This window comes from Geospiza fortis, unplaced genomic scaffold, assembly GCF_000277835.1.
Source record: "Geospiza fortis unplaced genomic scaffold, GeoFor_1.0 scaffold130, whole genome shotgun sequence".
In the NCBI taxonomy this organism is placed as follows: Eukaryota; Metazoa; Chordata; class Aves; order Passeriformes; family Thraupidae; genus Geospiza; species Geospiza fortis.
The window spans coordinates 6768980-6793498 of NW_005054300.1; the positions used below are offsets into that span (position 1 = coordinate 6768980).

Genomic DNA, 24519 nt, shown 5'->3' on the forward strand with positions numbered 1-24519 from the left:
TACAATGAAAAGCAAAAGCAGCAACCATGATACCCTCTGTCATTAAAGTAATAGACCATTACCTAAGAGTTGTGCTGTGTCATAAAACCTGTAGGCTTAATTTGGGTAAGTGCTTATTGAAACATGATTGAAAAATAGGTATTTTCACAAAAAATAAAAGTATTTTGGCTGCTAGAATTAAAATACACTAGAAATATAGTAAGTCAGAACTATAAAAACATTTTGATGGGGTCCTTGAAGAATGATACAAAAATATACTTTCTTTGGTGTTGAGAGCAGATTAAGATGCCTACACTAAATATTGACCTCTCACTTCCATCTCTGCTTATATCCAGCAGCTATATATGGGTCTGTCCATCCACAACTCTGAAATGTCCAGTAGTAAGAACAAAAATTGATGCTTTATCTCCCACAAGGGAGAATCAGAGGGTTTTGCGTTGACTTTTTAAGGCCAGAATGATTTTAATGTGTCCCTTCAAACAGGGGCAGCTACACAGCTGAGGACAGGCATCAACATCTCAGGGCTGGCTTATTCCAAAGTACTTTTCCTGTCAACATCAGTGTTAGATATAATTATACATTTTCTCTGAGTCTAGGCAGTAGTTTGTAAATCTGTGAACCAAATGTGAGCATATCAGAGCATTTATGACATACACCCAGAATTCAGTGCCAGATAAACCACCCTAAACATTGGTGAAGCAAACAATTTCTACAAAGAAACACTTGTTAGAAATATTAAAACAACAACTGAATTACTTTTAAATTTTCATGTATTTCAATCTGCTCATCGTTGAGAATGTATTGTAGGGCATATTCCCATTAATATGCTGGAATTCCATGAAAATAGCTCCTCTCCCCTCCTTTATCTCCCTGCAGGATAAAACCCCCTCTGTAGTTAATTGTTTATGATATTGTGATTGAGTGGCTCCTGGCCATTACAAAATAAAGTTTACACTGTAGGAGAGACACCAAATACTGAGAAAGAATAGAGATCGTTCCTGAAGTTCTTATGTAGGAAACTGCTGTCCTACCTTCTTTTTAGATATTTCCAAATTTCTTCCCAGTGAGCAAGTGAAACAGGTCAGTATTCTAACCTTAATATATCAACTGCCCATAAAATGTTCGTTATATAATTTATTTCTGCATTTGTATCATGTCAAAGTAATATGCATTTGACAAATAATTTGAAATTGTAAAATTAATTTATTTTGGAAGTAGATTTTTAATTGGTTTGTTGTGGTTTTGTCCCTCTGTTGGTTTTTTTTTTCTGTTAGTATATTGTTATTAAATCTGGGTCTTTTCCAACTCTTGTCATGGTTCTAGAATGTGAACAAATTAGCTGATAGTTAAATTATAGAAAAAAGTATGTTATAGCACATTACATTTCTTGGGTACCCACAGATGGTATTAAATGGTAAGTTAAGCTTTGTCTTTATATGCAATCAAAAGAAAAAAAAAAAAGATGTGTATTGCATTACCTGTGTGTCTGAGAAATTGATTACACCTGAAAATACTTGCTAGACATCTTGCATAAAATGAATACCAACTTTCATCTTCCTTTTTTTCTTGCTGTTGCTTGGACACAAGTTTACTTCAAAGGCCATCAGCCTTCTAAAGCTGTTTCTTTCAAGGGTAAATAACTAATTTTGTCAGAGAGATCAGACTAGCAATTTGAGTTCAGACAAGTGCCTTGATTTACAGATTCTCTCTTCATTTTCCATGTTTTAACCTTATGTCCCCTGTGAAAGGCTGTATTCCGAGCAGCAATGTACTCTGGAGACCAACACTCATTTTTTAAATTGCATGTTAGTATTAATAATTTAAGGTGGTATGGGTTGGAGGCATGTTGTGCAGACCTTCTGCCTGAACTGTGGGAACACATTAGCTATTTATCTGTCTGAAGAAGAATATGAGAAAACCTAAATGTCTCCTGAGTTAGAGTAAATAATTTTTATTTTCCTGCAGGAAGACCAGTTGGTTCTTCCTAAATCTTACAGAAACTTGAGTCAGACTTTAAAGTATTTCTTGTGGAAAGCCAATCAAAACACGGTGTTAAAGTCTCCTCTTTATTTGTTACTTTGTTTCCTGCCATGCAAATGACTGCTGGGGCGTACAGTAAATGTCGCTATAGTACTTCTTCAGGACATGGCTGAGTAACTTTGCATAATGAGACCTACTTCTGATTGTCTAATTAGTTATGCATAGCTGTAGCAATGCAAAACTATGCCTCAAATAGAACTCTATTGTCATAGGTTACTTGATTACATGACTATGGCTTCCGTGTGTATTGTGGTTCCTCTCTTTATAATGACAAAAGCCACGGGCTTCAGTTGAATATCAGAGCAACTTTTTCATGCAATTGCATCAGCTGTACATTTTAATTAATTTTTCAATATGTCAATCATCACATTTGTAAAAAGGAATTCTACCATGCGTGAAATTTCCCAGTACAAAAAAGAATCATGTATATTCTCTTTCCTCTTTTCAATGTTTTTAATGAGAAGGTCACTGTAATTTCAAAGGAAAAGTTGAGAAAAGCCTGCTAGTCATCCTTTTTTCATCAGGCAGCAGTCTTCCTATTCAGTTAGCCTTGATACCATCTCATGAATATCTGACTTCATTTTACCATCATGGAATATCACAGAATTGTTAAGGTTTGAAAAATCCTCTAACATCATCAAGTTCAAGTGTTTAGCATTAAACCATATCCTCAGGTGCTGCATCCACATGGTATTTTGAACACTTCCTGGGAGATAATTCCACAGTTCTGCTGGGCAGCCTGTTCCAATGCTAGACCACCCTTTTCATAGTATCTGATCTAAACCTTCCCCCTGCTGCAACTTGAGGCCATTTCTTCTCATCCTGAAAGTCAAAATTTCCTTGAAAAGTGGCAACTGTCACACTGCTGAGGAGTGGGATGTGATTGCTAATGCAGAGGGCGTAGGAATGCTTGTTGACTCATATTCCATCCTTAGGAAAGCTACAGAGCTGGGGCAAGATTGTTGGCACTTGTGGCCTGATGTTTATTAGCTCCTGTGAGATAGGATAGTCAAGAAAAGAATACAGCCAAAGGAGCCATCCTCTCTTAATTCTTTTGAGGTTTTGTCAAGCTCCTAAATCAGAGTCTTGCCATGTTCTCAGGTTGTGGGAGAATTCTCATCTTTATCCAAGACTTGTTGCCATTGCCAAGAGAAATCAAGAATGCCTTTTGACTATGAGCGAGAGTCTCTGGGCATGCTTATGCAACCATGTCAAGACTTAAACTATGTAACTGACCTACTAGAAATAGAGTTTTAAAATTCTATAATCAGGAAAGGCCCACCCCTTCCTTCTGGTCTGCCAGGACTGTGAAGTCGAAGTCTCCAAGGATTATAAGCAGAAAGAATGCTAAAGGATCAAGCTGACTGCATTTTTTGAGTATTAAAAGACTTTTTTTTTTTTTAATTCAGTCCCCCAAATTCTCCAGAGATATAAGATCAATTTATCATTTGTCATATCCAGATGGTAAGTAAATGAACAGTTTCACCATTGGGCTTGCTATCAAAATATTCCAAGAGGAATATAAATGAATGCATCATTTACAGTGGCCAGATGGCAATTCAGAAGACAATTTCATGATCTAGTCACTATATTGCATAAACCTATTCTGGCTTGTTTTTTATCACCATCTGAAGAAAGGGCAATAGAAGACTAAAAGTGTGAATGTGAGGAGTTTCTTGTCTTTTGAGGTAATTTGAACCAGTGTTCAAGTATTGCGTTTCTATCAGAAACAAGGCTGGTGTATCAGTAAATATTTGTCTCTGAGTCTAGGAAACTTCATCTACTGAGGGGAGACCTGTTAAGCAGCAGATACATTTACATCAGAACACATTTCAGCGGTTTAAATAAGTGGAAAATGTACCCTTTATTTATCTGCATACTGATTACTTGTAAAATTTATAGTAAGCTGAAATATGGTATTTACCTACCATCACCATCATCATTTTTTCCAATTTTATCACATTTTTTATTATTAACAATGGTTGCAGTTATTTTCTAGAAAATATATCAGAAGATCAGCATAACTATCATACATTCTATTCATTTAGAAGTCTCCACATCTTGATGCCACAAGTGAATGTACCTTCTGCCTTTTTTTTCAGCGAAAAAGCTTTATGCATAATTGTTTTTATAAGCTCTAGGAATATGATCTTTCTTAACTGTCTATAATGATGTGAAATTGTTGTGATGTATGAAATATAATATTTAATTAAAACATTGTTAAACTGGCTAATTTCACTGAAGTACTTCTCCCTGAATGCAAAAAGATGTATTAAAAATTAGCTGAGAGGCTGCTGTTACTGGGCTGTTCACCTGAGACTTCTTAAGAGAACAATTGCTTCGTTTGACATTGAAATACTGAGCTACTCTCTGAGAACAGCTAGTAATGCTTTTTCGATATTTTTTTGCTATAAAACTATGTTAGAATTCATTGTAAAAATGAAATAGGGGGTTACAAGGCACTTGGAGTTCAAAGCCATCATAAATAGGAATAATGTGATATTTTTAAAGTTACTATTTAATAACAAATATCACTGAATATCTGGAGAAATATCTGAAATTCTGAAACAACTATCTTAAATCAAAGGCTATTTATCGTGGTTTACTTGTTTTCTGCGGCCCTAGATAACAGCCCCATAGTAGGTTCTTGAGAAAATCATCTTTCAAAATTTCAGGCTCTACAAAAAAAGTGCTAAAGGCAACAAGTAATATTTTTAGGGTTTTTTTAAAATACAGATTTGAAGTAAATTTATTGACTGTTAATTCATTCTTTCAGTTTTTATAGTGTACATTCTCTCTCGCCCCACTACATTTTGTCCCACATAATTTTTAATTGTCTAAACCACAAGGCATATTCAAAGACAAGCCATTTCTGTAAAGCAAAGTAAATATTTCAGATAAATGCTACTTCTTTTCCCCTCCCAACTACTTTCAAAAGCTGTAATTTGTTTAAAACTGTAGCAAAATTTATTTCTAGCCCCATGCCAGATTTAAGATATAAGGTGTTACCTTCTTAAGATGCAGTAGTTAGCATTATTTTTGGTCTATGACATCTGTAGAGTTGGAGTAATTGAATAATGTTCTACCCCTGATAGCAGAGTGCCAGATTCTGGTGCTAAAATGCCTCAGGATCTGTAATCACAGCTGAAGGCAAACCCATTCTCTGTGGGTTGTTTGTGTGGTCCACTTGAAATGCCTTTTTGACTTCCAAGTGCTTGGTTAGGCAACAAACCAAATATTCTGTAATACCTGGGGAAAGCAGAATGGGCTTTAATAAATAGTTTATGTTCTTTTGTGATGATTTGTGTTATAGCCTGTTACAACCTGAGTAGTCAATACAAATTGATGCTGCTAAGAGCTTACTACCACTTCCATACTGTCTGACCCTCTGATATCACAGACCAAACCCCATTCTGATATTTTCATAAAAAAAGAAGTTAATGTCAGAAAACCAGTGACTTGATATCTGTATTATTAAGTGCATACAATGATGAATCTTTTATTTTTTAGTGAACTTATCCTATCCAGTATCGACATTGATGCAACTGGGGATTGGGAGTGTCTAGTCAAGAATTCTTATGGAAACAGCACTAAACAAGTAGAAATTGTGGTACTTGAAACAGCTGCTCCCTACTGCCCTGCAGAAAGAATTATTAACAACAAGGGAGATTTCAGGTATGACTTTCTGGGTTTGGAGTATGTTTCATATATTAATGGAGGTACAGACCATATTCATGCTTACATGACACTTCAGTCTCAGTTATAAATCACTTATTTTAGTTGTTATTTTTATATAATATGGTAGGAAGGAGAGCCCTGTATGATTTTGATGGGAAATGGGACCTAGTGCTTCAAGAGAAGCAGTGGTTTGTGAAAGTCAGGAAATCTTCTAATTCCTCAGTATACATTATGGAAATTTTTTAAGAAATTAGATAAATTAGAGAAGATTCAAAATTTTTCTTAGTCTTTGTAGAAGATGATAACACTGCATTGAAGCATTGGAAGATTAAATATTCGGTGCTTTACTTTTTAAAATCTGTTCTGGTTCAGATGGCTTTGTTCAGCTGTGATTAGAAGTAACAAATGAAATGAGACTGTTAGTAAAATATTTCACTGAGGAGGATCAAAATAGAAAATAAAACTATTTAGTAAAATAAATAGATTGTATGAGGTGAGCTTAAGGACACAGAGTTCTACCAATATATCGCATGCTTACAAAATACATCGGTCCTGCTATCTGAATCTTAGGAGTCTGCAAGATTTTGTAGAGTAAATGTAGCTTTTGCTCCATCATTGCTTTTATCTGCATATGCTGGTGAGGCTTTTTAAAGTTGTAATAATTTTAATCAGAAGAAAAGATTCCTGTGGAACTTGGTATTGTTTTCAGTCAGCTCTAAAATACACCAATGGTATGCACAAAGCTCTTAAACAAAACCTGCTTGACAATAAGACTGATGTATGATGGCAATCCCATTGAGAAATCAAGACAGTAATTTGTTACCAAATGAATTATAATGATAATTCAGCTTGAATAGATAATGAAAGGGAAAGTAGATGAGGAAAGAAGCCCTTCTTAAATAGCAGATCTTTCTGTGAATATTTCTGACCTGAAAGCCTCTATTTATTTTTAGGTTACCTTTAAAACTTAAAAGCCCAAAGGCTTTTTGTACTATTTCTTGTGTTTGAATAAAAGTAAAGGATTGAATTAGAAAGAAGTGGAGATAAAAACCTACTCAAATAATCTGTTTTCTCTTTACTACAAAGCTATTTTATTATGTGTTAACCTCAGTTACATTGAGGCAAAATTGCTGAGGCAATGCATATATATGGATTAAATTTCATTAGAGACCTTTGACAATCTTAGCTATAGATTTTTTTGTCATCACAATAACTGGAATTGTGTTTTTTCATAGTGGATACGCTGAAATAGGTTTTCATTAGATCTTTAAAAAAATATATACTTCGTATCAGAAAACTCATACTGAATCTTTTAGATGGCAACTCTATGAAGTTCATGTTCTTGCCTTAAAATGACATCCTTTTCTCCATAAATAAATATATATAAATCTTCATGCTGCACAAACTAACACCAGGGGCATTTTTGTCATTTTATATAAATCAAAAGAAGAAGAGTGGACATTTCTCAACCTATTGATCATCTTCCTAGAAATCCATATAAATTTATTTTTAAAATGTACATCAAAAGGATGCTGAGTCCATAGGTTCTTTTGGTATTTGAGAGAATGAATTTAAAATTGTAGAGAATTTATGAGGCTCCAACTCAGCACTGACGCTTGAAATTGTTCAAAGGTTTATCCTCAGAGATGGAGCTTTCACACCAGCAAGTTTTCTTACAAAGGTCTTTGAAGTTTTGGTAACATAACAAGTATGGAAGTAGAAAGAATTGAATCACAAAGGCAAAACTAGAAAGAACTGTTCTTTTATTGGGCAAAAGAAAGGGGGAAAAAGCATCAACTGTTAGGGGAGTGTGGCTATTTCAGTGTTCCAGCCTTGGTGGTATTTATAATTGTGTAACTGCAACAAGAATTAGGCACTGAGAGTCAGAATAAACCAGCCTTTTCTGCTAAGAAGTTTTCTCTATCATGGCCATATTTTACCTTTTTTTTTTGGTTGCTGTTTTATAGAATGCTGTAAGCTTATTCTGAAAGGCAAATGAAAATGTTGCTATATGCTATCATTCCTAGTCATAAAGGCTGGATTCTGCTCACTGTGACAATGCTAGGCTCAGAATTATCTCTTTACTTTCACTTTTGAATTAAGTTGCCAATAAGTGTGGCCCAATTGCATAAATGCAAATTTTTTACTAAAAATAATTCATCCCAGAGGCAAAAGTCCTCTATGATACTATATGCTCTATGTACCACTTTACATATTTTGATATTTTGGGAAAGCTTCTTTCACGATTCGTTTTTTTATCAACTGTTTTTACATCACACATTGAATTTTTGCAGTGACAGCTGTGAAAAATAAAAGTATTTTTCTTCTTAGCTTTTTTTTGAAATGAAGAAAACTTTTATAGTCCAAAACCTTTCAGTATATTATGTAACAATGTACAATTGAATGTGCATTGTGTAACTAGAGGAGCTAATACATTTGTTTGAGGAAAGGTTGATTGCCAAGCTGTAATTTCATTGAAAGGCAGAATATTTTAGTGATTTATTTGGTTCACTCATCAGATCAGTGCAATTAAAGAACCATATCCTTCCCACACCTGCTGACTCGCTGATGATATGCTTATGGCTTTCTTTGATTTCTACCAATTACCTGATCCTGCTATGTCCACACTAGGCTGTAAATGACAATAGATTTGGTATCTATAGAAATAGATCCAGTTGTGCCATTCTAGAGAATGCAGCAGAAAAACACTTTCTATACCCAGAAAGTGTGTTTCATAACAGACCAATCAGCTAAATAGAAGAATTCTGGCTGCTCTTGATTTAGTTTGTTTTCAAAGACTGTTTTGGAATCATACTACATAAATCAGGTATACCTAAATAGCTCATTTTTGAGGGCTAGTTCCTTCCTCCTTCATGACGTGTTCTCTGCTGAAATCTTGTACACTGTTTTCTGATAGATTCGGGACTTTTTGTTTTTTTCAAGGCTTTTTAGTGATGGGTCAAAATGCAAAGCAGAGATTGTCAGGTACATTTTGGGCCCTTAGTTTTAAGAGCATTTAGTAATAGAGTTTGGTTTTTTGGGGTTTTTTCGTTTTCTTTTTCTTCATGTACTTACTTCTCTGCTTTTTGCAGTCTGCAGACATTAATTTTGTAAAAACACAAACCATATCTTTTTCCTTAACACTAAACATCTTCCTGGAATTAATGCAGAATGAATGTGGGACCAGCTAGACTTGAACCTGTATAATTCTGACATTTTCCAAGGAAACAAAGTAATTAGTTATAAAACATTTTGAAGTAAAAGTTAAAATTGCCTTTTTTTCTCATATATCACTTTACATTGTTGTATATGGTCATATATTGTTTTATATATATATATATATATATATTGTAAGTTGCCTTTTCCATTTTAATTTTTACTACCATGGTGTTTCTAGGTGGCCCAAAACTTTGGCTGGGATAACTGCTTACCAGCCTTGTCTCCAGTATTCTTTTAACTCTGGTGCATTTCACAATGGTGCAGAAGAGGCAAAGGCGTGGCGCAAATGTAACCGAACTGGACGCTGGGATGAAGAAAACTACTCTGAATGTCCTTATTCACAAGAGATAACTCAAGTTCTTCATGCTTTCAGTCAGGTAACATTTTGAAATCCAAGGCTCCCCTTCTCTAGTACTGAGCTTGTTGGATAGATTGCAAGAAATGTCAGTTCAGCCACAAGTTTGGGATAGATGGACTTTTAACAAAATGCTTTACTTGAAAGACAACCATTTGTTTCTTTGGTAACTGGAAGTTTAGTAGGAACAAGTGCACAGCATTACCTTTATCTTAATATTTTTTTCCATTAGATGCTTAGAATCTAGATGATTTTTAGTAATGCTGGCAGGGTGATCAGCACTTGACTTTCCTTCCCCTCATGTGGTTTTCCAGAAAGATGTTCATTTCTCGTGGAGTCCCATATCAGAGTTTCATCAGCTGAAGTGCCTTTTCTCTTTAGAATGCCTTTTTGATGTCTTCAAAACAAGCAGTGCCTTAATTGTTTCTTATGGATAAGTAAAAGAATGAGATGAAAAAGTAGATGGATAGAAATTAATGAGAAAAAATGAATGTAACAGGAAATACTGTGGAAGATGGCCCAGATGTGTAACTGCCATACTCATTTTACAACTTTGCGTTTCCTTGACCATTTCTTCCCTGGTGGTATCAGTAGTGCTAGATAAGGCCACAGAAAGTTTGTTTTCAAATGGGTTCATAAACAAGAATAATTAATATATAAGAGACCCATTGCAATTACAGGGTAATAAAATTATTAGTGAGATGTCTAGAATTCAGTCTGTTCTCTTGTAAGCAAGGAGGTGAGGTTGGGTTTCTCAGGGCCTTCGACGCTGAGGACTTTGTAACCTCTGAGGATGGAGGCTGCACAATTTCTTGGGGTTAACCTGTTCAAATACCTGACTACACTTGCAATAGGAAAGGTTTTCTTCACAGCCAATCTGATCTTGTTTTCCCACCATGTGCCACTGAGTATAGAAACCCTTGCTGACACTGTTGTTTTCATGAAGATCTAGAGATAGAGGCAAGGCAAGGTAAGTAGCTTTGTACATTTTATGAGGCCAGATAGTTACAGCCTAGAAAAAGTAGATAAAAATCTTCAAAATTTGCTGGTCTATTGTGGTGGCACCTTCAGATAAAGCAATGAAATCTAAGACCTAGGGCTGACAATACATTCATATGCCTGAATATTCCCCTGAAATGTATATCCATGGCATATTGATGCACATACACCCATGTGAAATTATGGCAGGCATTATACCAATGGATGTGATCTCCAGTTTTTAAAGAGAATGAAGGTAGCTGATTTATTAAGGCTAACAATTCTAATGTATTTTCAGATGCACATCAATTTGACAACCGTGCTGGAGTTTTCCCGCCAGCTGACAGCCTACACAAGAGGTGCTTCCCTCTTTGCGGATAAAATGGATGTAATATATTTGGCTTATATAATGGAAAAGTTAATTGTCTTCGTGGATGAAGTTGAAGATGTAAGATATCTCCTCTATGCTGAGAAAAAGTATCAGTTAGAAGTGAAGTCTTCTCATGTGGCCCTGCTCTTAATGTATGCAGGCACACAGTGAAGAGTAGCTTCTAAAACTGATTGCTGATTGCAAATGTTCTGCATAAACTGTGATGTGTCTCTTTCTGCCAAAAAGGAAACTAAGTCTTCTTTGCTGATGACAAGGGCATTGCTGCTTAGGAATAAAACCTTTTTTTAATGAGCCACTTAATTAAATTTCTTTTCAAGTTTATTTTCTATCATGGAAATGGTGTTAGAATGGACTCTGGCTGGCCACTGGAGCTACACATGCTTCTTTTGTTTTCTCCATTTTATCAGAAGGTTTTCACTGAATTTTGAAAGGTGATATCGCTTCTTGTAAAGAAAAGACAATATGTCTTTATGTGCAACTTCTTACAGAAACTTTTAGCATTATGTATGCCATTTTTGCAGCAAAATCTAATCAGAATTATGCAAACCCTATGGGAAAACTAGGTTTTTACAGAGAACATAAATGTTCATCATATTTTTTTTACTGGTTATTTTCAGAGTAACTGCTTGCATAAACATTTGAGAAATTGTAATTTTTGACCACATGATGTTTTCTTTTGGTTTGGCAATGTTCATTCCATTCTGGCTCTGGGAATTGTAACAGTTAACATTTTAGTGCCAATTTGAGAAAGTCTCCAACTTCAATTTCACCATAATACACTAGATCTAAAGTATATTATTAAGTGCTCTCCAAGAATCATGTTTCAAAGCTGCAACTTTATTTCAGCTCAGAATCCTGATAAGATCTTACTGCTTTCTGACAAAACAAAACTTTGACATTCAAAAGAAACAGCTGGATTTGCCGTAAAGCCTTTTTGTTTTTCTAGCAGCTGATGTATTTTCCATTAAAGCTGAGCATCATCTCTAATCTTTTAATTGTCTTCTTCCACCTTTCAAATAGGTTTTCATTTCTGCTTTTTTTTTTTCAAAACATCTCTGTCTCCATCACTTATGTCTACATTTCTGATTTAGTAATACCTTATTTTCTTAATTTATAACATTTCTCCTATTTTTTCTCTCTTTTCCTTTACCTCTCTCTCAAGTTTTCTAGAGTCCTCATCCATTGAGCTCTCAGCTAGCACCTATTTCTTAGCTCTCACTCACAAGATACAAAAGCACCTATGAAATTTAAGTGTTAATAGCTTCACTGCACTCATAATTATAAATAGAACTGAACTTTATTTCGTACAAGGCAGTTAGTTGGGAATTGGCTAGCTGAAACTAAAATTACATAAATCCATTAGAAATCAATTTAAATGCAATTTTTCACAATGTTTTCAAAAACATTCTTGCTAAACTAGTACAGATTCTGTACCACTTTCCTGGGATGTTCATCCCATTCCGCATGGGATTGTTCGTCTTTATACAAGATAAAGGTGCTTTGTCCCATCTGGTGGTTTGCCTCTCAAACAAGAGAGGTTCAACAGCTGCACAAGGAACATATTTGCAACATGCTACAATTTTTGTCAGAACATGCATAATAGCCCAAATTTTTGTATTTTCAATGACATGACTTTACTCTTCATTAATGCACTTAATTATAGTATAAATTACTTCCTTTTCTTATTTCTCCCCTTTTGTATATTTATAGACTATTGTTCTGCCCTCAGTAAGTTACTGCCTAGCTGATTGGTGTTTGCTTTTATAGTTTCTCATAAATCACTCCAGACTCTTAATGTGATTCATTATTATTCATTTTATCAATAACTCTGTCACATTGTCAAAAGCCATCTAGAATTATCTAGTAATTATGTTCTCAAAAATAGATTAAATATTTCAGGAACAGTCACATAAAATTTCACATGTAGTCTCATTATTTGTTTCCTTTGCAATGCATGGGAAATTTATCTTGTTTTTATTGAAAATGCAGAACTAACTTCATAACCTCAGCCATCTTTTAAAGCTTTTTCACCATTCCTGAATTTCTATTTTCCTTTCCACTGAATCATCTGTGTATTTATCTTATTTTTCTGTTTCTATTAGTGTGACTTTTGACTTCTTGAAATTTTCTTTAACAATATTTCTCAGCTGTTTTTCTCTTCTATATACCTTTTTATTCAGGTTTACTTGTGACAGCTGGGTATATCTTTGCCTTCAAATATATTGGTACTGTGGTCATGTTAATTTTGAAATTTTACTCAAATTAAGTTTTTGAATTTTGAAAAGCGAACACTTTTATTCCACCTTGAAATAATTACAGAAAATATTCACAGTGATATTTATTCTTTCTAAATGTAACTACTAATAAAATTTCAAACACACAGTTACCAAAATCTGTAAAATGTCACCTGGCAAAACAAAGATCTGTTGTTTTGGATGAGGCACAAGTGTGAATGAAACCTACCAAAGCTATGGCTCATGAGATGATCCAAGTTTATATCAGCACCTGAGCTATATCTCAAATTTACTCCGCTATGTCTGTATCAAAGATGTCTTTCAAATATGTTATTCCTCCTTTTTTTTATTCCTTCCCCTCAAGCCTCCCCCTCAAGGTCCTTTGATTAAACATGAAGCAGTTCTTTAGAGGGCATGGCCAATTTTAATTAGTTTATGAAAGAGGATGATAATTCTGGAATTCTGTTTATTGAGATGAGATGACTCAATTTGTCTAGTTTATCTAGAAGATAAGCTTTAAAGTTGTGAATTAAAAAGCTCTTCCTTGATGTGAGTTACACTTTTCCTTTCTTGATTTTTCTTTTTCAATCGATTTAATTTTTTTTATAAAATCAAAACTGTCTTTCAGTGATGGTTACCAAGAGAAATAATGTGCCTGCCTACATTTGTACCCTTATCTGTTTTTTTCTTAGTTATTGAGTTTTACAGACAATACCTTTTTATTTTTTTTCCCTCTTCCAGATTGGGGATGCTCTTATTGAGATTGCCAGCAATATAATGTTGGTGGATGACCACGTGTTGTGGATGGCTCAAAAAGAAGACAAAGCCTGCACCAGGATTGTACGATGTGTGGAACAGATTGCAAGTCAAATACTGACCAGCAAGATTCAAGTGATATCAAAGGTATTTCAAAAAATTAAAAAATGTTTTGTAAGATTTTTTCTCTTGAATTCTATTTGCAAGACTGAAGTATTTTTAAAATATAACCAATGGTATTAAAAAGTGGTTTTCTTTGATCAGTTTTATTTATTGTGACAATATAGTGTTCACAACAATATCTTTCTAATGTTCTTACTATTCATTCATTTTCTATTTTTAAAGCCACTGTAGTATATGGTTTTATTTTGAAAGGTCCAAGTTGAGTGAGTGACTGACAGCAGCATGTCCGACCATAAAAGGCGACAAGATCCTTTGTTGGATCTGGAAGATTTTAATGTGCCTTACCAAGAGGCTTCTGAACAACTATTGTTTAAAGTATTTAGAAGATTATCAACAAAGGTCTATCATGTCCTAAACATTACCAATTTGGGGGTAGTTTTAGTTTTTTTAGAAGCAAACTGTACCTGTTAGAAATATTTTTTTTACTCCTTGTCCTCCATCTACACAAATGTGTCACTTGGATATGGAGAGGTTCTCATTTGGAGACTAACGTTGTCTTCTTGTCAGCTTCAACATCTAAATAGCAGAAATACATCTAAATCAGAAGCTTGAAAGTCATCCTTTTAGAAGTTTAGATAAACACTTTAAAGCCTTATCATTCCTTGAGTTAGTTTACTTGCTTGCTTTTAAGCAACCCTTATTCTTTTCTCAATTGTCCACTGCATTTATACAAAACCACTATTTAAATGTGAGTTCAGGTGCAGAGTAAATCACAGGAAAAATGCATAAAATTCAAAGCAAGCAAAAAAAAAAACCCAAAAGAAATTATAGACTGAAGTGAATTATAGAGGAAGCCAAATAGCATAATAATCTTAGTTTGTGTTTTTAGAAAAGCAGTCTTGCAAACAGACACAAAGATATATTGGACTGTTTCTTAAAAGAAGTTTTTTATTTAATTCTCATATACATAAAAGAATCAAATTTGTTAAAAGTATTTATATTAAATGCATACTCACAATAATGTTACTTTTAGAAGTATTTTGCAATGTGACAGCTAGGAGGGCTCTGTTGTTTTATACTTGCCTTTCTTTTAAATGTCAAGTGGCAAAGGTTGAGTTTTTTCCCTTTCACTGCTTCAGGAAGATGTTGACATTATTGAAAAGTGTAATTCTATGTACTCAGACTTCAATATGTGTCACTAACTGTTTTGCCTTGCTTTATCTTTTAGCTTCTTAAGGTTTTCTGTAGGAGAAGTAGTTTACTGTTGAGTGCAATTTGTAAATAAACAAAAGCTGTGGAGTATTTCTGGTCTCATCTTAGGCAATACCAAACATATCTGTTCCTTGGGAGGCCAGCCAGGAAGCTGTCTCACAGAAATTGCATCAGCTTTCTTTATTTTAGAAAACAGCAAATAAAACACCCACAGCTTAGGTAGCCAATAGTTTCTCATAAAATTCCAAAGGGGAAAAAAAAAGAGAAACTCTATTAACTGTGTCAGCCATATAACATTGAATCATAGAATCATTTAGGTGGTCAAAGACCTTTAAGATCGTTGAGTCCAACCATTAATCCAGCACTTCCAGGTCCACAGATCAGAAAACAATCTGTGCCTGGAAGCAGAAACCATATAGTCCTATCAGTGGAGCACCAGTCTAAGGAAGTCCACCTGTTGTAACACGAGCTGTTTGTTCCATGCGCTGTGATGAAATGAAAATGCTAGTTTAAGGGTAGAGATGCATCTCTGCACTCTGCTGCAGTCTCCACCTCCATACACTTCACTCTGCTGAAGGGTAGGCCACAAATGTACCTGCAACATGGTGTTGCTTTGAAACATTTAGTCATGTTCAATGCTCTCATGGAACAAGATGTGTGAAAAGACTCAGCCACTAAATAGCTGAGAAGGTTCCTTTTTCATTTCTTAGGTACAAAGCACATCCTTATTCATTTTTTAAATATTTCTTAAGCCCGGTGTTGCTAGTTCACTTTATTGCTTTAATTCCAGATTCCATTGAAGCTGATGATGGAATTGCAAAACTGATATAATAATAACTAGTGTAACTGACAGAAACAGATATATATCTATGTGTATATATGTATCACAGAAGGAATGATGGAAGAAACCCACTATGCTGTTGTAGAATCCTGTATCATATTTTTAAATAAGTTCTATTTTCTTTCTCACCCCAAGAGAATATATATATATACACATATATCTGTGTGTATGTGTGTATGCACAATCCTTTATGAGTATATGCAGTAAGCACACAATGCACATACAATTGCTAGTATGGTTAATGGGTTTGTGACAACCATTCTCAACGTTTTCACAGGTATCTCGTAATATTGCTCTGGAAGCCTTCATGATCAAGCCCTCCAGCTTCACAGGAATGACTTGCACTGCCTACCAGAAAACTTCTGCAAACTCGGACAAGTCAGTGACTCCTGATTTGGGAAGATGGGAAGCAAATCACAATCCTGATCTATATTTGAATTTCAAGTGCAACACTGGCAATCTGGATGGTTCTTTGGTGAATTCTTCTACCAGAGTAAGTCAGTATGATTATGAATATAAATTATCTATTTTATTTATTTAGTGTTTTCAGTAGCACCTTTAGGCAGAATACTGCTTTGTAAAATGAATATTTTATGTGTTGTTAGCACTGTGAACTTGTTAATAATTTCAGCATGTAAGTGGGCTTAAACTGGTGTATTGAGTGTAGCACATTTTGTTGTGGTAATGAATATTCCATTAATATAATCAGGCAGAATGCAGGATGTGAATAGAGATGAGTGAATGTCTTGTTTTTTTTCTATCTCTGAGTGCAGTTGTGCAAACTTTTCTATGTGTAAACAATCTCTTCAAATTAATTTGGAAATACTTGTTTTAGTGAGGCACTCTCACAGGGTTTTACATTGCAGAAATATATTTTTTTTAGGAAAATTACCTTTACTTTCATAAATAATACTGCACTATCTTCTGGACTTCATGGTGAGGGAGAGTGTTTTGCTGGATTTTTGAGTAGTAGCTGAAGAAAATAGTAAATAAGCCTTTTAATAGAATACACTGTTTTTATCAAATAATGAAGTGTAACAATTAAATTTTGATCTAGCAGGAAATGGAATTTTGTATTTGGCTGAGCATGTTATTAAATTTAAGTATTAGTGTTGAATTTCAGCTATCCTCCAACTGAATCTCAGTTTAATAGGCTTATTTCTTGAATTATTTACTATGACAAAACGATGCTTCTCTGAATAATATTACTAGTTTATTGAACTTGAAAATATTTTGATTGAAGTTTGGTGCATTTTAATCTGTATGGACTATGCAGTCAGTTATATGGTACTTCGTGCTCCCATGATCTTCTGCTAAAAGGAGTCATCTTAATAATGGAAGAATAGGTTAAATTTGTTTCCTTTAATGGAGTTCATTTTTTTCCTCTGAAGACTTTGAACATGTCTGTCTATAGGAAAAAGAAAGGTGTCTCTGAAGAGCAATGACTTTGCCATACATAGGGTGAAAACCAAATGTCAGAGGTCTAAAAGACACTAGATTTCTTCAAGAAGAAATCCTGGAACACTCTGAATTGTATGGGACAGTATTATTGATACAGAAATATATATGAGATTACAGGAATGGGAAAGTTTTCCTTATTAGCTCCACCAATATATTTTGTACTTCTTTAGAAACGGAATACCAACATTTTTAGTAAATTTGTCTCTTTATAGTTGAATGGTCAAGCACTGGTGTATCTCTCCTTTTATAAAAATCCTACCATAATTGCAAATGTCTCATCTCTTCTATCAGCATGCATTTGTCAATTATTTAGAGTAAGTTAGACCAGTTATTTGAAGCTCCTTCCTAAAATGTTGTTATAATGTCACCATAATGATCTCAGTAAAATCTTTCCTTGTATACTGTGAACCTACCTGACTTTATACAATATAGAGAAGGGAAATTCTACTGCGGGTACAAAGAAGCCAGGAGAAAGTGAGCTTATTGCCATGCAAAACCATTTTGTTGTATGTAATATATATTCTGATGGAAGTGACTTTATTAGGTGGATCTCCAGTTATCACCTGTATGTGAATTTGGAAAGTCTGTAAGAGCACGATACAGGAGATTATAGACTCAGCTAAATGTTTATTACATGGCTTTAGGTTTTAATGTGGAGGTGTACTCAGACTTTAAATGTGGCAAGAGAATAAGCAGACTGGCCATATTGCTTTAACTTTATCCTGAAAAGCAAGAAATTTTAATTCACTGCTCCCTGAAAGTTTTAGGCTAACCACTCCCTTAATTCATTCTGAAATTACATTTTTTCACTGTTGAAGTGAATGATATGTAGAATTGTAATTGATAACAGAAGATGGGATTCTTTATCATCATCCACTAGCAAAATTATTTCTATATTTGCTCATTGGAGGTAAACCTAGTTGACTGTGCTGTGCAAAGTTTAGGAAAAAAGAGAATTTGTTCTAAGGTCAGAATTGCTTCTTTTATTATATCTGACCTTCAGAACTTAATCTTAGATGCTGAGATTACTCTTACAGTCTTCCTCTATTTAGCATAGGATTAATAATGAAGAAGAAAAAACATCTAATTAAAATCACCAAGCAGATGTAGCAATCACAAATTTAATTAACTTCTAATAAAAATGTGAAAATTTGCTTAAGAAGCTTACTAAAAGAGAATATTCATATGTTTTTGTGCTAGAAAGTGTAGCCCTCTTCAAATTTATAGTAAAATCATCTGCTCACTAAGCAAAACAATTGTTTATGTCTTCTATTTCTAAGAAATTTCACTAATCAATTAAAAAAGTGACTCCTCAGTAAGCAAAGTGTGGGCAGTGGAGGGGAGAAGGCTGGTATGGGTGAGCTCAAGCTTTTTAGTGAATACCATCAAAGCTTTTGTAGCTGTTCTTAGTGATCTTCCCTGGCAATGGTAGGAAATTGATACATATTTAGACACTAGTTTTCTGTATATAAATTAACCTAATCTGGTTGTTATGGTATAGAATGCTCCAAAAAGGTTAAGTAACATCAACATTTAAATAAAAAAGTAAAAAACAGTTTTAAAAGGATAGACTTTGAAAATTAAATAATTTAAAAGCCACTGAAAGAGGTTAAGCATTCAGAGAAGTTCAGGACATAGCTGTTAAAATATGTCTGTATGCACTTATGGTTCAAATATGTTTATAGACCAACTTGCAGTGTTTTCAGTTACCCTAAATTAAATTATTATTGCAGTTTGATACATAATTTTTTATCTTTAAATCTAATTCTGACTCTGTAGCTACCTGCAAGTTTGAAAATAATCATTTATCACTGTTGCAGATCAGAAGTTTTGTGTGGTAGGACTTAGACCCAAATGCCTTCTCTTAGATCCCATTTTTGCTGTTAGTAAGAGGCTTTTGCTGCCTGACTGGACTCTATTGGGTGGGGAAAAAAAAATCTTAAATATATATTCTGAATTTTTGTTACAGTATTTTGACACACTGGTTGTTTTCCTCTCTGTTTAAGAAGCTTTAATGGGATGCTCCCACCCTGGGTCTCCAGGCTGAGATCCTATCACAGGAATGCTCCTGGAGGACAATTCTGTCCCATGAGCTGTGTTCTGAGGATATCAGAAGTGGTGATCTGGATAATGAAGTGATGATCACACACCAACCAGGCTGCTGCACATTTGAACTCAGACAATGTGAGAACAGTTGATGAAATTTTAGTGCCATTCAGTACAAATCTAGTGCCTGGTTCTTGTTTGATACCAGACCTGAAGCATACTTGGAACCTAATCTCTGTTCCAACCTGATTGTGCAAAATATCTCCAGTGTGCAAAGATAATCACTTGTACAGTTAACCCACCCTCTGACTCAGTAAAATTCCTTCAGTACAGACTGAACCTTTAAACTTCCTGTACCGTGGCAACGAAATGTGCAGTTTATGGTGGCCTGTAAGTTTGGTGTTTCTGTTTCGACTTTGAAGAAAATATTTTCTTAACATAATTTATACTTTCAGCTTCATTGAAAATGCTTGTCAAATGAGAAGTCTGTTCCTATCTTAATTATTCTTCTGACACACAAATGAATTGGAAGTGAAGTTTTAAAATTTCAATAATGCAAATTTCACATGTAATGCCTGACTTCTGAGTTCTTCATGATAGTCTTCATGCATTCTATTCAACTTTTCAATTCTGTTTATTTCTTCTATGCTCTGAGCCAGACTGACCTTTGGATTTGTCAGGTTGTATTACAGGTAGTGTCCATATGAAGAAATGGTAAAAGTTAAATTGGTACCAGACGTGGTAACCACAAAAACAAATTCTAAAGTGCACCTACAAAATCCTCCGATTACTTGCATGTACCATGTTGAGATATTACACAATTTTAGAAATATTCTTGTCTCAGATACATACTGGAAAATATACAATCTATGTAAGAAAAGGTTTTGTCTTGCATAAAATAAATTTTGATTGTCAGACCATAGATGTAATGTATACATAATGGTAAATTCACAGGTAAAAGTTACCGGGAATGGAGAAAAGACCTTAAAGATTTCCACCACGTGATGAGAGTAGGACAAAACACAGAATTAAAAATCCAAAGAGGAATTTGTGAATGGGAAAATTATTGTTACTGATATCATGAGGTTGTTCATCCATTTTAGGATACCTTTTTACCAGTTTCAGAATGCATATGTACAGAAGTTTTTCAGTGCATAAAGATCAACTCAGGAAATTCAGAATTCATATAGCGTATAGAATTTGTGAAAATGTAATGCAAAATGAGTATACTTCCTGTAATTTGCACAGAAAATAGCTATTATTGATTTTTCTGGTTCAGTCTACCAGACTAAATGTTCCCCACTCCAGATCTTTTTTCATTCCATGCTGCATTAGAAACAAATACTTTTCAGTCTTCTGCTGGGAACATTCACATTGAAATATTCAATAACATAGTCAACAAAATACTTTTATCCTACAGTATGTCACAGTACACTCTTAGGTTAATTCTGTATTTTTTTTTCTGGCATGTAATATCCAGTAGGTTGATAGATATCATAAATATAGCATGAATTATGTTGACATCATCATTTCCATTGTGTTGACCTCTAATTTCCCAGCACTCATTGATTTTTAGAGATTGTTGCAGAACTTTCCTCATCAAATATGAACTTTGAGTATATCATACACATTAGTATGAAATTATAATTTTTCTTTTTTTTTTTCCTCATGCTTTAATTTTCACAACTTCAGAAAACATACAATAAAGAAAAAATTGCCAAGTAAGCAGGACACCAGCAAACAAAATTTAGTTTCTCAGTTTTATAAGTATGGCATATTACAGGGTAACACTGGCTGGAATGCTGGAATATCCAATGTCAAAACCTATTTTGTTTCAAAATATTTTACAAAGATTAAACATCCAGATCAAGGCATATCATGTTATACATCAGAATTTGTCCTCTTCCCTTTCCTTTGGGAAAAAAATTTTGCCCATTTTTCTCTTTTCTCAATTTTCTCAATTTTCTGTGTCTTAGTGTCCAAAGCATTTTGCTTTTCTTCTCTTGAATAATAATATTATTTGAAAATTTGTCCTGGTAACTTACAAGAGAGTTTGCTTGGTTGTAAATTTATAAATTGTTTTTACAATAACTAATCTAGGACTGTGTTTCTCTTTTCTCTGTGATTAGGTGGGTACTATCACAAAGGTATAGCTTAATGTGATGTAGGCATTTTTAAGTTTGTTATATTTTACCTGCTTCATCCTTTTACATTTATTCTACTTTTTAAAGATCTTTTCTATATATAGTTCTAATTTAATTCTGTAGTGGTTTTAATAGTGATTTAGAATATATCCAGACATACAATATCTATTTATTCAATATTCTAAATAATCACCTTCATTCTAGTTTTTGCATTCAAAAAATGATTTTCTTATATTTGTCCTTATTCTTAGACATAATGTCTAAGAGTTATCAAAAAATAGCTGTTGGTATCTCTCTTATTACAGCCATGGAATACTTGTTTTAAAATAAAATTAAAAATAAGTAAAAACATTTAGCAGTATGATATATAAACTAGTATTTTTTGTGGAAGTATTAATTTGCTTGCAGGTGAGTTCAGATGATACACTGAGTACTAGCTTTGGAAAGAGTTGAAATACCTGTCGCTCAGGTAATTAGAGGGTTTAATTTCAAAATCAAAACCAGACAAGAAAAACTGCAACTCACTTTCTCTTTCTCAGTATGCTTAAATCACATTTTTATATTGATACCACTTACTACTATTCCTTCTCAAATAATGACTTCATATATTTATGCCTAGTATAACACCTGCAAGGTTTGTAGTTTGGTGTTTTGTATTCAATATACCTTCTTTTTTCTTTTCTCTGCACATGCTTCTGTGACCTTTTATAATGTGGATGTTCATCCTGCACTTACAAATCTTTCTGAAGGTTGAGAAAAATGGAGCAGTGCCCAAATATTATTAATGCATGTATGGAAATTGTCAGTTATCTTAGGTATACAGAAGTGTTTCTCTAATTCTTGTATTGGTTTATCATGTGTTTTAACATCTAGCCATTTAGTCATTCTCCCTTAATGCTATGTACAATTTGGAGCCCAAACTTGTATGTCTAAAGAAGTGAAAAGAAACATGAATAGCTTGAAGGTAAAAAATACAAGGACAAAGAGACTGGGAGAATTTGCAACTTGTAGTTGATGTAAAATTGTGTTATTTGAATTCACATTTGCTTTCTTGTGAAACAAACTTCTGTTCCTGAACACAGGAATACTACTGATTTTATGTATGCTGTCAATATATATCTAGGAGATGTGCTGCCGCTCTCTAATCCACAATGGCTGAGTAAAAAACAGACTTCTGATTTTCAGCACCATTGCTCTTGTTACAGAAAAGTTATCTTTGGGATTTCCCAAAGGGCATTATAAGATTAGCTTCCTTGTTATAAACTATCAGACTCCTTCATGTGCATTCTGCTGTTAAATAATAGTTTGTACACTAATTAAGATAAACCGCATAACAAAACCCCACTGACACCATAACAATTAATAACACAGAACATCAGTTGTTGGAATTAACTTGATGGTACAAAGGTAATAATGACCACATACAATACTGAGTACAAATGCATGTCCCAGTTCTGCATTGATTTTTGAGGACTTAACCCCCAGTTTTCTCATTATATAAAATAAGATGCCCATAATTTTCTCATGGTATAAACAATAAACTTTTAAAATTTTTATAGACCTCCCTGTGTAAGTTAAGTATTTGCAACTGTTCTTTTCTGAACTCTTCTTTTTAATGTTTGTTTTATTTTTCTCAGAGAATGATTGATGCTACATAATATAACATGCATCAATATCCAATAAGTAATTACATTTTGTTTCTCAAAATCTTTTTCACTACATGGTCGCTTAGGTAATTGATTGTTGCTTGTTTTAGAGAAGGCATTTCCAATTTCTAAACTGATAATTTTAGTAACTGTGGAAGTGTGTTTAGAAGCTTTTTCTTCCTTCTTTCTTTCTCCCTTTTTTTTTGGTTTTTTTCAGTGTTGGTTTATTGGCTTATATTGGTCCTCAAATAGACCAGTGGTAATAAAGAGTTCACTAAAATAGATTGATTATTAGGAGGTGATATGGCTGGATTTTTTTTTTTCCTTAATGTGTATTCTTTTCCTAGAAATTCTTGATTGTTTCCTGACTTCTTTTGTCTCCAGCTGTATGTGATAAGCTGAGGGAATGGTCAATAGCACACAGGTGAGGAGGCTGCTTTGGAGGAGTCAAACCCTGTATGTGGTATAAAGGTGCTCAGAGAAGGGTAGAGCCTTTCTCATTGTCAAAGTGACCATATTGGCTGGAACTTGTCTTCAGGAAAATACAGCAGCATATGACGTCATGTATCAAAGATTTTTGAGTGGGTTTTCGGTTTATGTACGTAGAGAAATTAATCTGTGTGATTTTGTGTGTAGTAGTTAGGGCGCTGTAATTGCTGTGTTGTAGGAATTTCCAAATGATACATATACATGTGTGTATCTCCAGACAGTCATTTTTGAGTATGTAGTGGAAGTCAGCAATGGAATGCAAGTTTTCCAGGAGGTGGGTATGTTATCTCTGTATTTTATGCACAGTGTAGACCTAGGGGTGTAATTAGGTAGAATACCTCTTCTAAAGTGACTTATGAAGAGACGACTATACTCACAAGTTGATTCATGGAAGGATTAGAACAGTTCAGAACTGTCTTTGTGGCACAGGAGCTGAAATTTCAGTTAAAATATTTCTGCAATCATTGCCTTGTTGTTTGCTGAAGAAATTATTTAATTGGGTGGTGTTGTTTCTTTGATTTTGGTGGGCTTAGCTGGAGAAGGAGTTCACCCTTGATTTCTTTTTTCGTTCCAAAACAAAATACATACTAGTAGAAATCTAACGTTTCTGTTTGGGGTTGAAGGATTTAATATTTCCTTATTTAATTGACTGTTACCACTTTGTAGAAACTGTGAGATGTGTTCTGTGTCATGGTGAATTCAGAAGTACTTTTCATAGCCTGTCTTGTCCCTAAAAATAGATATAAAATTCTGTCAAGTAAAAAATCTTCTTGCTGTGGTTGTTGTTGATGTATTAAAATGGTGTTCACTAAAAATATATAGATTAATTCATCTATAAGAATTAATTTTTTAATTATTTTAAACCCCAAAATAAAATTGTGGCATTTCTTACTGTATGGAAAGAGT

General features: G+C 34.0%; 1 protein-coding gene across 1 annotated transcript in view; it reads left to right on the forward strand.

Moving 5' to 3' along the window:
- Positions 1–24519, forward strand: part of ADGRA1 (adhesion G protein-coupled receptor A1) — a 147204-nt gene that overhangs the window by 20603 nt on the left and 102082 nt on the right. Inside the window, exons 3-7 of the mRNA XM_014309837.2 lie at positions 5551–5715; positions 9116–9314; positions 10569–10718; positions 13637–13798; positions 16105–16320. Coding sequence (XP_014165312.2) covers positions 10569–10718; positions 13637–13798; positions 16105–16320 — 528 coding nt within the window. The 5' untranslated portion in view covers positions 5551–5715; positions 9116–9314. The remainder of the gene's footprint in view (positions 1–5550; positions 5716–9115; positions 9315–10568; positions 10719–13636; positions 13799–16104; positions 16321–24519) is intronic.